Below are 15,980 nucleotides of genomic sequence, written 5' to 3'. Positions count from 1 at the left end.
ATAACATACAGCATCATTGCCATGTGTGGCCATGTCACACTGATCGCCATCAAATTTGTTTACAGGCCTGAGCTCTTAAACTTCTGTGTTGAATTTTGGCTAGGTTTCTGTGTGGTTTTTGCACTAAACTATAAAGCAGCTAGTAATTTCAACCAGTTTTTCCAACCATCATACTTCTGGCAGCTCTGAGGCACACTACACACTGACAAATAAAGACAGACCAGAAAACATCTTTATCAAGGCTTAACTAGGCAGATAAAGGCAGCAGTTTGAATAGATAATACTATGCACAGAGTTTGTTCTTGCATTTAGGGTTTGATATTTTGGTAGAATAATGGAGCTCACCTAATGCAACATCCAATTTCTACTTATGCTGTTAACATGGAACAGTTGTTGTCTGTGACAAGACATATCTTAAGTTGTCTTCTTGCTCTTCAGTCTACACAGAGGAGAAATAGAATCCTTTTTGATAACAAGATTTGCATCTAATTTCCTTTCACATTGCTGTAAGTCTTAGTCTAAATTGTTAGGTTAAGCAATAACTCAAGGAAATAAAATATGGCAGCAGTTGTGTTCTTGCCCCCTCACTCTGAACTGCAAGTTCATTTCAGTTCAGCGACACTGACCAAAGTAAGTAAGCAGCTTATATACTCTTTTAAAAAAATTCTCATGCATGTCTGGAAGCAAATAAGTACCACTTTTTCCTAAGAGGGAAGATGTACATGTATAATTCACTGTATGGTGTAAGTAAACAAGAAAATGAAAAACACTAATAAAGTAAGGATATTGCAATATCCTGCAAAAAATAATTTCTCAGTTTTTGTCATACTATCTCCTGGACCTAGAATTTGGTATGTAGCTTAACTAATTGCAGAAGCCATATACTGAAGGGTCAGACAAGAAGAAGACATCTTATAATTCAAGGCAACACATCCAAAAGGATGTAGGAAAGTGAAAGCAAGGGAATTCTCAAGTTCTTAAAAGGCCTCCAGGCAGAATTGCAAGGCTGAATTTCAAAGGAGATGGTTTGGGCTAGGAGAAAAACCTGTAGTTATTAGATGATGATGGTTGCACTACTTGCTACTGGGCAGTGGCTCATGATTATGGCCAAAGTATTTAAAAAGCAAGAAAAAGATCTGCAGGATAGCACCTTTGTTGGCATGGAGACACATCCGTTGAGGCAGAATCAGTATAGTTAGACAAATTTTTTAAACTTTTTGAAAACAGTAAATCTCACCATGTTCCCTTTCCCATGTATAAGCCATTCTGACCACAGCCATTCTTGATTTCTGCAAGCCCTGAATATCTATCTGTGTTGGCTTCCGGCTTTCTTCCACATCACTGGTTATTTTATTGGCACAGCTCAGAAAAAACAGAGAATGTTTAGCCAAACAATTTATTCTCCACACAACTACCTTAAAATAAGCAGCGAATTCTAGTTCCATAGAGGCTTTTCTACGGCTGTATATTCAGGATGTTTAGAACCAGCCATAGCCTTTCCCACAGAACTGCCATTTCCTTAGACTAGCACTCATATTGCCTGAACTGTACGGAAGAGCACCACCTGCTCATTGCCTGGAGTGGTCAGATTGCAGCCCTCCAGATGATGTTAGACTGTACCTGCCATCATCCTTGACTGTTAGCTATACTAGCTAGGACTTAGAATGGTTATTGTGGTCCAGCAGTCAGATCTTGAGGGCTGTAATTTATCCTCCTCTTTCTTAAATGCTATTTTGCAATATATTTTTTTCTGAACTAAAAGGAAGAGACTGAATTTTTCAAGGAATTGAGGTTTTTTGTATAATTAGGGTGGAATTTTGCTCTAGCTTTGTATGTGATTTCCTATTAATGTTCCAGAGGTCAATATATATTAAAAAATACTTGATGAGTATCAGAGTTAGCAAGTGAAAATAAACAACACTGATTCACTTCTTGTGCTCCACAGGTACCTGTTTCCCATGTTGCCTTCAACTCTGCTCCTCCACAGATTCTTTACAATCCAGCTCAGCAGATTTTGACATATGCTGGATTTTGTCCTACTGCAACAGCTGTTCCTCATTATTCCTCCTATCATTTACCCCTTCAGGTAAGAGCACAGGGTGAATTATACTATATTGCTTTGTGTTATTCTACCAGCTGGATTCTGTTTGTAAGGCTTTGTATATGTGAGCATGTGCCTTTTCAGATCTAGGATGAAAGGGTAATACAGACATTGATGGTTTCTCTTTTCAAATAATTCCTTCATCCATGTGATATGCAGTTGGTCCTCCATTTCCACAGATCCTTCATCCATGGTTTCAACCATCCATGGCTTGAAAATCTTTAAAAAAATATACATTCCAAAAAAGCAAACTTTGATTTTGCTGATTTAAAGAAGGGACACAATTTTACTACAGCAGTGTATTTAATGGGGCTTGAGCATTCATGGATTTTGGTATTCCTGGAACCAAACCACAGTGGATACCAAGGACCTATTGTGTATTTTTTAATGGAACATGGAGGGGGGGACCCTATCTGTGTCTGTATACAGTGATTCCTCTAAACAAGCCTTTCTCAAACTTTTTACTCTGATATAATGTTCAGGCCTCAGGGAACCTGAGATTGACTACTACATAATGCCTCCTGGTCTGACCCTCCCCAGACCTCTTTAAAGGCAGCTGCTGGATCAAATGAAGGGATTGGGGTGTGAGAAGATTTACATTTCCAAAACTTTCCTACCAGTGAATCAAACTGTGACAAGGATTTACAAGAGAAGTTCTGCTTCTGTTAGTCACAGCCTCAATCACTAGCAGGAGGGCAGCGGAAATGTCATCCTCCTTGAGTCCTGATGCCCAGGAGTCTTTTGCCTGATCCTGCTGCTGCATCTTAAGGTAGACTGGACCAGTGGTGTCCCTGTGGTTGGTGTCAACCTGTGCAGAGGGATACTAGGGAGGCAGTGGGTTGTATGTGTGTGGACTGCCTGCTGCCCTCCCTCCTGATACCATGCTTGCCTGTCTCCTGGACAACCTGCCACCACCTGGCAAGACTGCTGTTGGGGTGGGTTTTTGCTGCAGGCTCTGGATGGCCTTCTGGGGTCTGGCATTGGTGCTCAAGGAAGCAGCCACTTGAGACCTCGAATAAAATGTACTGCCCCCCACTGCTTGGGGGGTAGGGGAAGTGCTGTGGCTATTCCTCCAAGGAGCTGTGCCAGGCCCCCACAGCAGTGCTTGCTGCTTGCGGAGGCAGTGCTGCAGTCTCCAAAAGTCAGTTTGAGGTCTTGCACAGCTGCTGGACAAATGAGAAAGGGAAGTGACAACATTTCTCACTCACCCTGTAGCTGTGCCAGCCCTCCCAGGATGTCATCCAGTGTGGTCTGCACCCCCTAATGGTGCTACTGCACTTGGATAGTATTTAGATAGTTTAATAGTAAGATACTGGTGGGATATAGACCGCCGCTTTGCGGCGGTCTCCCGCCGGCACCATTTGCTCCATGCGGGAGCCGCAGCAGCCAAACCGCGCGGCTCCCACGCGGGGCAAAAAAGAAGCTCCATTTCGGAGCTTCTTTTTGGAGCGCCTTTATGACGTCGCGAGGCGCCGCTGGCGCATTCGCAACGTCATAGGTGCCGCAACACGTCTGGACGCTATGCGTCCAGTACGTAAAGATGGCGGCGCCCATGTGGAAGGGGCACCGCCATCTTCTACGTATTCTATACGTACTAGGGTTAGGGGAGTGCGGAAGCACTGCCCCTTCCTAACCCTAGTACGTATAGAATACGTACTATATGGCGGTTTGTATCCCGCCTATGTAGTTTTATTAAACACAGATCAGTTGCAGACCCACGACTCTAATATGAATGCATAACCAGAATATCGAAAACCACTCAAAATCTACAGTTATTTTTTAAAGCCCCCCTTTCAGAACTCTTAAGGTTCTGATGAACCTTGTTTGAGAAACTCTGATTTAAGCTGTTTATTACTATTACAATGTAAAATACATATAGGCTTTATAAAACACCCAGAATCAAAACTGCACAGACCAATCAAACATGGAAGAGGAAGTGTGTGTGTGTGTGTGTGTGTGTGTAAGAGAGAGAGCATGTATGCAAATTTTGGTTTGTTATTTAAGTTTTATGCATAATGTATGCCTTTTAATAGCACTTTTCAATCTAGTTTGCAACTAATATTTGAGGTCTTTTTTCATTATCTCACTACAGCCTGCCAGCAATTTCCCAACATCATCTTCTACTGATATATCCTTATCCGACGACACCCAGCCTCCATCGCAAACAAGCTCTTCCTACGGCCTTCCTCCCAATGCCCCTCCATTGTACACACCTGCCTATTTCCTGTCAGGTGAAAAACCTCCACCATACATTCCATAGCCATGAGATTGTCAACAGATAATAGGATTCAAAGGAAAAAGACCCCTGGTAAAATGTATGTGCTTACCAGGCGAGCTGATTTTAAAAATACCTTTCTCTCTCTTTTTTGGCATGGTATCTCTCTTCTTTAATTCACAATGAATAAAAGGAAAATGGCTGGAAAATGGGGAGGCGTATCTGCTAGTAGAGTCAGTCAAATATTGCATGGCATCAATTTCCATCTCAGCTGCCATGCTCTCAGACCACAATTTCAGCACCTGCAGAGCAAAAAAAAATTTTCCAGCAGTACTCAGATCTAGAGAAATCCAGATGCTAGTAAGGTAATGGCTGCATTCAGATGTAACAATAAATTATGCTCTATCAGTACTGAGAATATTGCACATTTCCTTGTCACTTTTCCTCTGACAGTTCACTGAACAAAATTTTGAAGCTGTCTTGATTCAAGGAAAAATGAGGAACTTCTTTCAACCCAAGGGCTGGGTTGTATTCTAGAGGAGCTGCATTCCAGTAGCGGGCAGAGCCAAAGGCAAAACTGAAAATACCAGCAATATTGAAGCTGAAAGCATTTACTGCCAATAATCAAGCATTTCAGCCATTCAAAATGGGGTGTGGAAAGAGGCAATGCTCAAAGGATGCTAGGAAATCATCCAACAAAGCAGTCATGAAGAAGGGGTTGCTGCCATCAGAGGAAGCCCACAGAACCAATTAGGGTCATAGGATGGCAGTTCTTGGGTTTGCGGTTCCTCATCTTTGTAGTAAACCATATTTAAAAGTAACCTCACTGTGTATGTAATCAGACATAATGCTAAGCTGACCTTAACAAATAAAAGAAGTGCAACTTTCCAGTCTCTTTCTTGCAACAATGCTGGGGTGGGCATTAGAGAAAACATGTATAACTGCTCACCTAAAGTTTGTAATGAGTAAGTAGGAGTGGACAATTTTGGCAGGTGTAGGGCCCATCTTCACCCCATGCTCTAGATTTTGTAATGGGCTACACACATCTTGCTGTACTGCCAATTTTTTCCCCATTTACAGTTGCAAAAAAGAAAGAAAGAAAAAGAAACAAACTTCAGTGCTGCAACAAGGCCTTGATTCCTTGTGCACCATATTTTAACAATAAATATTTTGTGATTTTTTTTTTTAGGTTTCGTATCACTATATCACAACATTTTAGCAGTGGGGTCTCTAGGGGCCATGACTGGAATTTTGCCCATCCACTCCTGTAATGAATAAGTTTTCTGTTACGTCCAAATGCATCTATTGCCTGTGACCATTGGCTTGTGGCAAACACTATACACATTAGCATCTGTCTGATAGGAAGGCCAGGAATGTCCATTTCCATCAAGAAAGACTAGCAATGCCAATGTACAATCCTCCCTCTGTTCTTGTGGACTTGGGATTATCTGCAGGGGGACGAATGGAGGGAGTTAAAATGGGCTGCATGCCCCCGTGGGAGCGCATCTCCATTCAAACCAATAGGGCTCAAATATGCACGTTTTTTCATTTTCGTGGGGTGTGTGTCTGTGTGTGGTCCGGAATGGATCCTCCATGAAAAAGGAGGAGTGACTGTACATCTGAACTTCATATTCTGTTCACTGGCTGGTAACAAAAGCCACTTCATCTAGAATCAGAATGCAAAAAATTCTTAATTTCATTTTCTTATACATAATGGGTAGTTGGGTATTTCTCCTCTTGTTTAGAACCTAATTTGTGATGTACAAATAACCAGCTACCTTAGGCTGTTGCCACACTGCAGAATTAATGCAGTTTGACACTACTTTAACTGCCATGACTCCATCCTATGGAATCCTAGGATTGATAGTTTGTTGTGGCACCGAAACTCTCTGACAGAGATGGTGAAATTTCTCACAAAACTATAAATCCCAGAATTCCAGAGCACTGAGCCATGGCTGTTAGAGCAGTGTGAAACTGCATTAATTTTGCAGTGCAGATGCAGCCAAAGTGTGGGGAAAGAAGCTTTTCTTCTTCGTATTCATTTAATACTTCTTTTGGGTGAAGATATCTTCCAAAAGAGTGGGATAATTATTTTACAATAAAATATGCTGTGTGTAATATGTAATAGTATTTTTGGAACATGTGTGTTAAAGAAAAGGAGAGACAGAAGTTATCTGTTACTCTGAACAGTTTTTCCCAAATGATAAATATTGAAGGATCAAAGTATTTAAAGAAAGAATTGGATTTAATCTCTTGTCTGTATAGTTTGTGTTGTATTTATTATACTTAATACTACTGAAAATAAAGTTATCTTTTCCATATGCTACAAATGCAATAAGTCTTACAGTGCATAATGACAGTGTATAGAAAGGGGATTCTGTTAATATTTCTATGGCTGTTCATAGGGAGGAGGCATGTAGGAATGAGGTTCATTGAGTGAGGTTCACAATGGAAAACTCAGAGTGATATTGGTTTCAGGTCTTCTCCAGGACAAACTGGCTCGAGTCCCCAATCTACTGACTGCCTTTCTCTAGTTTAAAGAGTCTCTGCTGGTGCAGAGGAGGAAGAAGATGGAGGAGGCATGAAACAGAAAGGAACAATGAGGATTAGAAAATAATCTGGAAACAAGGAATGAGTACATTAGGGGTGGGAATCATGTGCTGCACAATGTTATGGGACTGCAGTCTCAGCCTAACAGCTAATCATGCAGAATACTGGCAGTTGACGTTCAACAACATATGGAGACCCACACAATTCCTGTCCCTGGTATACACAAAAGACAACAGTTAAACATACAAATATAGGAACAGAAAATAGCTGTGCTGGATCAGACCAAAAGTCGACCCAGTTTAAGTAAAGCAGGAAAAAGCTGTTAGGTTACCTTTAGAGAGCCAGTGTGGCATTGTGGTTTGAATGCTGGACTAGGACTCCAGGAGACCAGGGTTCAAATCCTTGCTCAGCCATGGCAACCCATTGGGTGATTTTGGGTAAATCACACACTCTTAGCCTGAGAGGAGGGCAATGGCAACCCTCCTCTCAACAAATCATGGCAAGGGTACCCCTTAGGGTTACCATGTTAAAAATGACTTCAAGGCAAACAACAACCCTTTCTATGAGATATATGAAAAATAAGAAACAAAGTAAGGGTCTCGATTACTGGCATTAAGCCCTAAACTTAAAGAATCAAATGCATGGATGTGATACCAAATTTCAAAGAATGCCAGTTCCCTGCCTGCCCCTGTTACCATTTTACCACCCCACGCCTTATGATTTGGTGAATTTTCCTAATTACTGTAGTGGAATTGTTCTTTGTTTCTTTCTTGCTTTCAGTAACTGTCACCTAACAGAGAGGTTATTTTAACACTTTAAAAGCTAATTTTTCTCTGTAAAATAGTTTGCAGTTCATTTAGAACAAGCTAGGCATCATGCTGCTCTCCAGATATTGCTGAATTGCAGCTTCCAGCAATCCTCACCACTACCAATGCTGACTAGGTCTGCTGGGAGTTTCAAATCAACAATATCTGTAGAGCCGCGTGATTCCCACTTGTGCTCTGAATGAACTACAATATAGGGAGCAATTTAACAATCTAGACCAGTGCTTCTCAAGCTATAGTAATTCCCCCTCATGCATCAGGGACCAATACAAAATTTGTACTATATTGTTATTGTATTGGCATAGTTTCTTGGAAATTCATCACAGACTAGCAGCCAATACCAGTCCAAGAACCAGCATTTTTGAGTAGCACTGTTCTACAATATATAATTAGCAATAAAAAGAAAATGATTAATTTGAAGTAAATCTGTTGTCATGGAGAAGCAAAAATCATACCCAAGTTACAGAAAAAAAGGTCATTTGGGAATCCTCTTATGATAGGAAGGTAATTGAATAATTTAGGGCTGGCAAATATTTGGGACTAATCATATTGAACAGATAAACACATGAAGCCGTAACTCTATTTGCCTTACACATCTTCATACAGTCTCAAGTAAGTTGCCATAAACAGCATTCATTCACATATATGGTTTTTTTAAACAATTGCCTGAACTTGACATTACAACTACTGCTGACAGTCCATGAGCACATTCCCCAAGGAAACCAGCACTGGTTTCTAAACAGCTGATACAACTGATACAGAATACTGGCTATGATATACTTAACTAAGTAACCTCTTATGGTCCAACCCTCACCAGCCCACAACCTGATCATAGGGTCATTCACCTATGTTCCGATCACTGGTTGACTGGGCATCCTTCTATGCAGTGAAGCTTGATAAATTAGGTGTGTGTGTGTGGGGGGGGGGGGGAGTTTGAATCATGAGAATAATATCACAGTTGTGACTAAGTAGTGAATGTAAATATGGAACAGTTATGGGTGCGTAACTGCTACTTTGTCATGATTGTGAAACTATTGCCACAGTCATGACTCCCTTCTAAACTACTTAACTAAGTAGCTGATACAGAATGCTAGCCACTTTTTCTAACGAAGTCTAGCCTAAGAGAAACTAGCCAACATCTGCCTGCTTTTCAGCTTAACCTAGGTTACCAGCACCCGCTACCTGTGGAACAGAGATATGGCTTATGTGAGCTTTCGTCATGCCTTTTTGATAATGCAGATTCTGGTTTACTAGGCACAAGGAATAAATCACACACATAGAACAGAAAGAAGGTGGGGGAGGAATTTACTCATGGCTTTCTCCCTTAAAGCATGAAGGAATATGTTTGTAGTACATGGTGAGAGAGCCCAAGGAAAGGCACTAGGGAAATCCACTGGACCATCCTACTATTTGCATTATAAACAGCAACGTGTTTGAATTATAAACAAAGGAAGTGAAGTTCTTGTATTTTCAATGTAATTACAAATCTTAATGCTTATCCACTGAGCACAAATTAGCAAAATATAGAGCTCCATGTCATTTGTGCTTTTGCTGTTCCATCTTTCAACAGCTGCTTCAAAAGTCACAGAAAAGTGTACAGCACCCAGATTTTTTTAGAAAAAAGAAATAATGTACTCTGATTGGGAAAGCAAATACTGGATAACTAATGAACTAATCTTTCATTTAAAACTGTACTAATTCCAAAACAATAATTAAACAGCATGGGAGCAAAAGCAATGTAAAATGAAACTCCACCCAGAACAGAGGCTGTCCTTGCTTCAACTAATTCAAAAAAAGGTTTTTATTTTTTCATATTTGGTAAGTCAGGAAGGAGCATTTGGTAATAAAAAAATACATAATTTTAAATCTTCCAGTCCACTCAAAATATATTACCAGTTGTCACATGACAGATACGATCTGTCTCTTCACCACTCACCTTACGCAATAATTTGCAGCATTGGGTTAATAATATTAGTCTTTTCAACTATTTACAAATATATTACACATTTTAAACTTTCCCAAGCAAAGAAATATTTCAATAATTAATCTGACATTTCAGTTTCAGTAGCTCCTACATAACTTCAGTGTTCAAGAGAACTATACACGCAGTGCTGGAAGTCTGAATAATTTATAAGCATCAAAACTGACTTTTTTGGAATATAAATCTTGCGCGCATGTGTGTGCTTCTATTGATCTGTCTTTACTGGAGGACAAGAATGAGATGTGATGTCACTGGACTTGTAGACAGCCTCATCTAGATCCAAAGGTTGCTTGTCAACTTTCACTGTCATGCAGCCACGGTAGAAAGCGGTGACTGGAGTTGCAGTGACAGGAACATCTGTGTTGTTGTTTTTTTTATAAAGAAAAGAGAAGGAAAACATCTTCAGTAAATATTGCTGTCAAGTTCTTCATTCTTTTAAAATTTCAAAACAAAACAATTCAACATTGTTTCTTTTAGCACTCTGTGGGTCTGTGACTAACTAGCTGAAGAAACAGGCTGCATAACTCAGGGAAAACATCCACAAGAAGGAACTAAGGGGCTCCACAGACGGGCAGCTCTATGCCGCCCATCTTTGCCCCACATCATTGCCACAGCAACCAAATGGCGCAGAAACGATGCACTCCCTCTCAGGAGCAAAAAGCTGCTGCTGAAAGCAGCTTCCTGGAAGGGGCGCAATAATGAAGCATGCACACACATCTTTATTGCGCCTCTTCAGGTCAGAGATGTTTGGGCACATGGACACACACACATTGTCACAAGCCCTGTGTGGGTGGGGTTCTAACAAGATGGCGCACAGGCTCCGCTAGAAGGACTGGGTGCATATGGACGCCCAGCTATATGGAGCCCTTGTATTGGCCCCAGACCGGTGCAAAGTACCCGTCTGTACTGGGCCTAAGTCAGTTTCTCTTTCCATGTATAAAGAATTAGAAATTTTGTTCTGAGTAGTAGTCTTTCACTTTTTCTTTCTTTTTCAATTTTTGTTCCAGTCCTTCTTTAATCTTTAGGTACATTTTAGCACCAAGGCAAGTTTATCCAGCTGGGCCCTTGCCTTTCAGAAAGATCTGCATTGATATAGGTTACCATTCAATCTAGGAAAGGTGCTCCCTGATATCTGGAAGGGGCAAATGGCTAGAATAACCATTATAGGGCAGGGCAGGGATGACTTATATTGTAGTGTAATTACCTGATAGATAATTAAACTACAGTATAATGTGTTTCTATTCTGCTTGCCATGCTGGATTCAGTTTGAATTGCCCCAAACTCAGAACTAATTGATTATAACTGCAGAAATGGTTTACGCACCCCCCCCCCAAGCTTTGGGGGATATAAAATCCAAAACAGCTATCTAGGCCAGTGTAATGACAAAGGTAGACACACATTTCAATATAGGGTTGTTTATCTCACATGTGGCACTGGGGCACCAGGAAAAAGTAGCTTTTCTTGTTCTAGCGAGAATGCCAGAACAGGCATTAACATGTACAAGATCTTACATGTACAAATGTAAGATAATACACTTATTTGGCAGTTGCTAGAGAGAAAGCCAGCCTGTCAGACACAGAATATGAATAGAACCTATGGAAATGTTTATCTGCTTTACAATTATAAGGAGTCAACTGCAATGGTAAATGCCACTAAAGACAAGATGCATTAATGAAGCTCAAGGTAATATGTTGTTTATACATCTTTGATTAAAGCTTTGTTGGAAGTGGTAAAAATCTTGTTTTAGATGCCTACCAGTATCCATGTAAACACTGAAGCAGGAAGAGAGAGACAGGATTTTAGAAGAAATCAGCTCATGTCAACATTATTGCTACTGCTACTACGACTACTACTACTACTGCGCAATTCACCTGCAATTTAACCTACAGAGAATCACTTTTGTAGCCACATATGCCTGTGTGCACTATGGCGTTGGCTTCTGAACCACACTCTGTAACCAAGCCCATGAAGCAACGTTTGATTTGCAAGAATAAGCAGTGAGCCTTTTCACGGTGTAAAGAAAACCATCGCCTGTTAATTCCTGCAGTCTAGACCCCTGCTAAAGGCAGAATTTCTGGGACTGGTTCAGGATGCACAGTAAGTGAAATGGAACAAGCCTTTTGTTGTCTGGGTTCTGGAGGTCATGAAAACCTCTCTATACAGTCAGCCCTCCATATTCATAGAGTCTTTATCCACAGCTGGTAAATATTCCCAAAATATATAAATTCCTAAAAACAAACCTTGGTTTTGCTGTTTTATATAAGGGACACCATTTTACTATGTCACTGTATTTGATGGGACTTGAGCATCCACAGCTTTTGGTATCCGGGGGGTGGGTGGGGGGTCCTGGAACCAAACCCCAGAGGATGCCAAATAGCACAAGCAAAATGTCCCTGTTAAGTCAGCAATCATAACATACATTGATCTGAGGAAACCACCAGAGATTTTTCTTGCAGAAAAACATAATTTTAAAATCCATAGGTTTAGGGGTGTATAACAACTTGGATTTATCAGTATGGTTATATTTTTGTCATTTAATATGTTAAAACTATTCTAGCAAAAGTCAAAGACACCAATGATTTTTTAGCTGATTTTAAAGGAACTTTACCTAAAATAAAGATGGAAAGCAACAACTAATGAGACAAAGGATTTCTGTGTTGTTGTTTTACTTAGATGAGGTTTGATTTTATAGGACCAAAACTGAATTCCTTAATGAATTGTGTGGGGCATTCCCAATAGTAAAGGCCTACTATTTAACTCTTTGGCAAAGGTTCTTTACTGGGCTGCATTAAACATCAAACCAAAGAAAAAGTAACCTATTAACACAATGCAACCCCTCCAGATTTAGTGCTAGCCTGTTTGGTAGATGATTCACATACACATTTATTTTACATTTCAGTTCTGATCTCCATCCCTGGTTCCCAAAACAATATTTAAAACCATCAAACAAAACAAAACATGTCACATTTAAACAAATGTTAACCTTAGCCAGATCCAAGGAAGATTATAAGAGCTATTAAAAACAGATATCTAAGAGGCTTGGGAAAAATTAAAAGATCTTAAATTGATGCCAGAAAGTTATCAGACTGTTGGAAAAAGAATGACCCGGGAAGGACATTCAAAAGCCATAGTGCTACCACATAAAAGCACCCACTGGATCACTACCCAATTTTCCACAGTCTCTGATTTCTAAAGGGTATCTCAACACTATAGCAGCTTTATATGGAAATAAATGAACCATATGTACTGGTCCTATTGCAAGCAATGCCCTCTTTCAAGTAAACATAACAGTCTGAAGCTTCATTTTTAGGCTTTTAGTGCAGGCCAGAGAGAGTCAAGAACTTTGCACTTATCAGAAAGACTGACTGGTGGGAGAAAAACAGCTGAACTGCACAAATATTTTGGTAAGGTGGGGCAAGAAACATTTGAGCAGAGACAGACATATGTTGGTATTTCCATTCTGTTTCTCCAGTGCAAAGGATTTCTCAGCAAACCAAGATATCTTAGGTCTTGTTTTTCTACAAGCTGATAATTTAAGATTTGATCTTTCAGAAGACAAAAACAAGAGGGAGAGGGAGGAGCATGGTGCAACATTAACTGAGAAAAGTCTTTTAGCTTAAAAATATAAGTGTGTATGTGTTTGTATGTTCTATTAGAACAATCAAAATAATTCAACAGCTAGCATGCATGTTAAGAAAATTATTTCTGGTGCTACATACTCATTTTAACAATCTTCCTCCCCTCCCCCCTTAAATTCTGTGTTTGCCATGCAGCTTTACAACTTGCAAGCCTTTAATGCAATCATTTTAAAAAGACTAGTACAGTAATGTATGAAGCAACATAAAATATATACATGACGTAGGATGCTTGAATGAATCATTTCTGTATAACCTTCAAGGTAGGCCACATTTGTGCAGGAATGGGGATGGACACTTGGAGTGCTGCCCATCAGTACAATTTTTTTTATACGAACAGATTTTGGTTTATATTAATGTATATAGTTGTGGAAAAGGAGAGTGCCTATGTTCAACAAGTGCATATAAGAAGTATATGAGGCATATTTAGTAATCTGTGACAGTATAATGCTCTTTATCTCTATGTAGCCAGGTGGAACTTGTCATGTGGACAAAATACACAACAGCTCCTTGTATTAAAGAGAAAAGATGACTGAAGAGTGGGTTGTTGTTTTTTGGTCTGTATAGACTTGCCTGATGCTAATGTCATGTAGGATATCATTTTAGGATTGCAGCTGGAGCTACCAGGGTGGTACATAGAAGCTAAGATTTAGCAGTTCTGGGAATGCAATGCCAGTACTGCTCCCCAATGTGCCTTTATTGTCATAAGGCTGCAGCAGCAAAAAAACAACAACACAAAAACCTGGCAATAAGCACATCTGAATGTTTGAATCTGCTTTTAAAACCATTTCAGGATTCTGTTCCAATATCTGAGCTAGCACAGTTCACACAGACTGATGTTTGCCCAAGTCAGCATCTACAAAGCAACTAGCAGACATCTGCTGGTGGGATAGGGAGGAAATTACTGTTTGCTTGATGGATGAGACCCATATAAAAACCTTTTCTGTGGTGCCCCCACACACAATACAGTCTTCACTATGGATTGAGAAATGACAATTTTTATGGCCAGCATATGCCCAGTGATTGTATGAATAGGCTTAGGAACTAAATTTAACAGAAAATGATATCAACTTGCAATACTTTGGTAAGAATAGCAGAACGTTGTTGAAATACTCCAGTCTCTTCTGAGTGCTAGCAAAATAACAGTCTTAACGGAATAGCAGGATTCTATTGACTGAAAACAATGTAAACTAATAGTTTTTTGTGGGTTTTTCGGGCTATGTGGCCATGTTCTATAAGAGTTTATTTCTGACATTTTGCCAGCATCTGTGGCTGGCATGAAAATGCCAGATGCTGACAAAATGTCAGGAAAAACCTCTTATAGAACATGGCCGCATAGCCTGAAAAACGCACAAAAAACTATGGATGCCGGCCATGAAAGCCTTCGACTCACAATGTAAACTAATGATTGGAAACAAGTAAACTAGGTGAATGGCCCTCATTCTATGCTGTCATGTTAGAATGTTAGGGAAGTGCTAATAGCCTTCGACGGGGCACCTATGTAACACCAAATGTGTGTAGTGCAATATTTCTGGTGCAATTTGTTCTTTGCTCCTTCATGAACAAACTATAAACGGTAGACTGTTCTACATTAATATTCCTGTGCACTACCTTACCTTCAACCTTCATATATTGCATGTCGGCCTGAAATAAGAGTACTGGAGGCAATACAGTGTAACACCCCCACCCCAACTAATTTAGGGCTGGAAAATATGTTGTTCTCCAGATGGTGTTAGTCTGCAAGTCCTGTCAACCTAGTCAGTATTGTTGCTGCTGAGGTTGACAGCAGTTGCAATCTAAAAAGACCACAAGTTGCCTACCCCTTCTCTATGGGAATAGATGACTTTCGAACTCTTTCCTCATTAACACACACACGCAAGCATACCATCATAACCACCACTGCCAGTACTAGCAACAACAACATAACATTTGCAGGTTCAGTTGCATTTCACTCTGTCCAAAGAGGCAGGACCCTTCCATTGCATTGTAATTTTAAATGAACCCCACAAAACTCTGACTATAAATAAGGGGTTTTCTTAGTCTGTTTAGGACAGAACACCAGTTTCCACTGCCTGCTTTCTCAACAGCCAGTTCTGTCACTTAAAATAAAGCATCTACGTTCTGGACTGCAATAATGGATACTTGCCTGGCAATCCTCCCACATAGGTTTTGACTGATGACTGCAGGTAATCATCCAAGACAGACAGCTTGTCTTCTAGCTGTGAATGGCTGAGTTCACTTTGTCCTGCAGTCCCATCCATTGTCAGCAATATCTGGCCCTTGCTGATAGAAATGTCAACCAAGTGTTCCTGTTCATCACAAATGCTTACTGCCAGTCTGCATACCACTGTATTCCTAACTGCCAAGACGATAAACTGAACAGCCAAGGGAGAATAAGGAACAAAATGGAAAATGTAAGCTGTATACACTCATAAAAAACAACAACAAACCATTCTCTGTAATTTTAAAAATAGTTAAGGCACTTAAAAGATTTTATTAATAAACATATAGATCAGTAAATATGGTAGGGGACATCTAGTGGCACTTTGTTGTCTTCATCCACAGGAAAAGCTATGAAATGTTTCCTTTGAAATTAACTACAAGGCAATAAAATCCTTGCCTGAACTCTGGAAAAGAGAAATGTCCAGGGCAATGGACATGATTGCTCCTAATT

General features: G+C 40.1%; 2 protein-coding genes across 3 annotated transcripts in view; one reads left to right on the top strand and one right to left on the bottom strand.

Moving 5' to 3' along the window:
* The window catches only part of TMEM255B (transmembrane protein 255B), a 64,370-nt gene extending 58,181 nt beyond the window's left edge, over window positions 1-6,189 (top strand). For both annotated transcript variants that reach the window (XM_042457328.1, XM_042457327.1), the window contains exons 8-9: window positions 1,946-2,086; window positions 4,194-6,189. In XM_042457328.1, coding sequence (XP_042313262.1) covers window positions 1,946-2,086; window positions 4,194-4,361 — 309 coding nt within the window. In that variant the 3' untranslated portion in view covers window positions 4,362-6,189. The remainder of the gene's footprint in view (window positions 1-1,945; window positions 2,087-4,193) is intronic.
* A 3,287-nt stretch (window positions 6,190-9,476) lies between these two features.
* Window positions 9,477-15,980, bottom strand: part of GAS6 (growth arrest specific 6) — a 67,932-nt gene continuing 61,428 nt past the window's right edge. The window contains exons 14-15 of the mRNA XM_042457326.1: window positions 15,453-15,681; window positions 9,477-10,028 (exon numbers count right to left, since the gene is read on the bottom strand). Coding sequence (XP_042313260.1) covers window positions 9,877-10,028; window positions 15,453-15,681 — 381 coding nt within the window. The 3' untranslated portion in view covers window positions 9,477-9,876. The remainder of the gene's footprint in view (window positions 10,029-15,452; window positions 15,682-15,980) is intronic.

The sequence above is a fragment of the Sceloporus undulatus genome, chromosome 3 (assembly GCF_019175285.1).
Source record: "Sceloporus undulatus isolate JIND9_A2432 ecotype Alabama chromosome 3, SceUnd_v1.1, whole genome shotgun sequence".
Classification (NCBI taxonomy): Eukaryota; Metazoa; Chordata; class Lepidosauria; order Squamata; family Phrynosomatidae; genus Sceloporus; species Sceloporus undulatus.
Note: the sequence above shows the minus strand (reverse complement) of the source record. Positions and strands in the feature narration are given on the sequence as shown.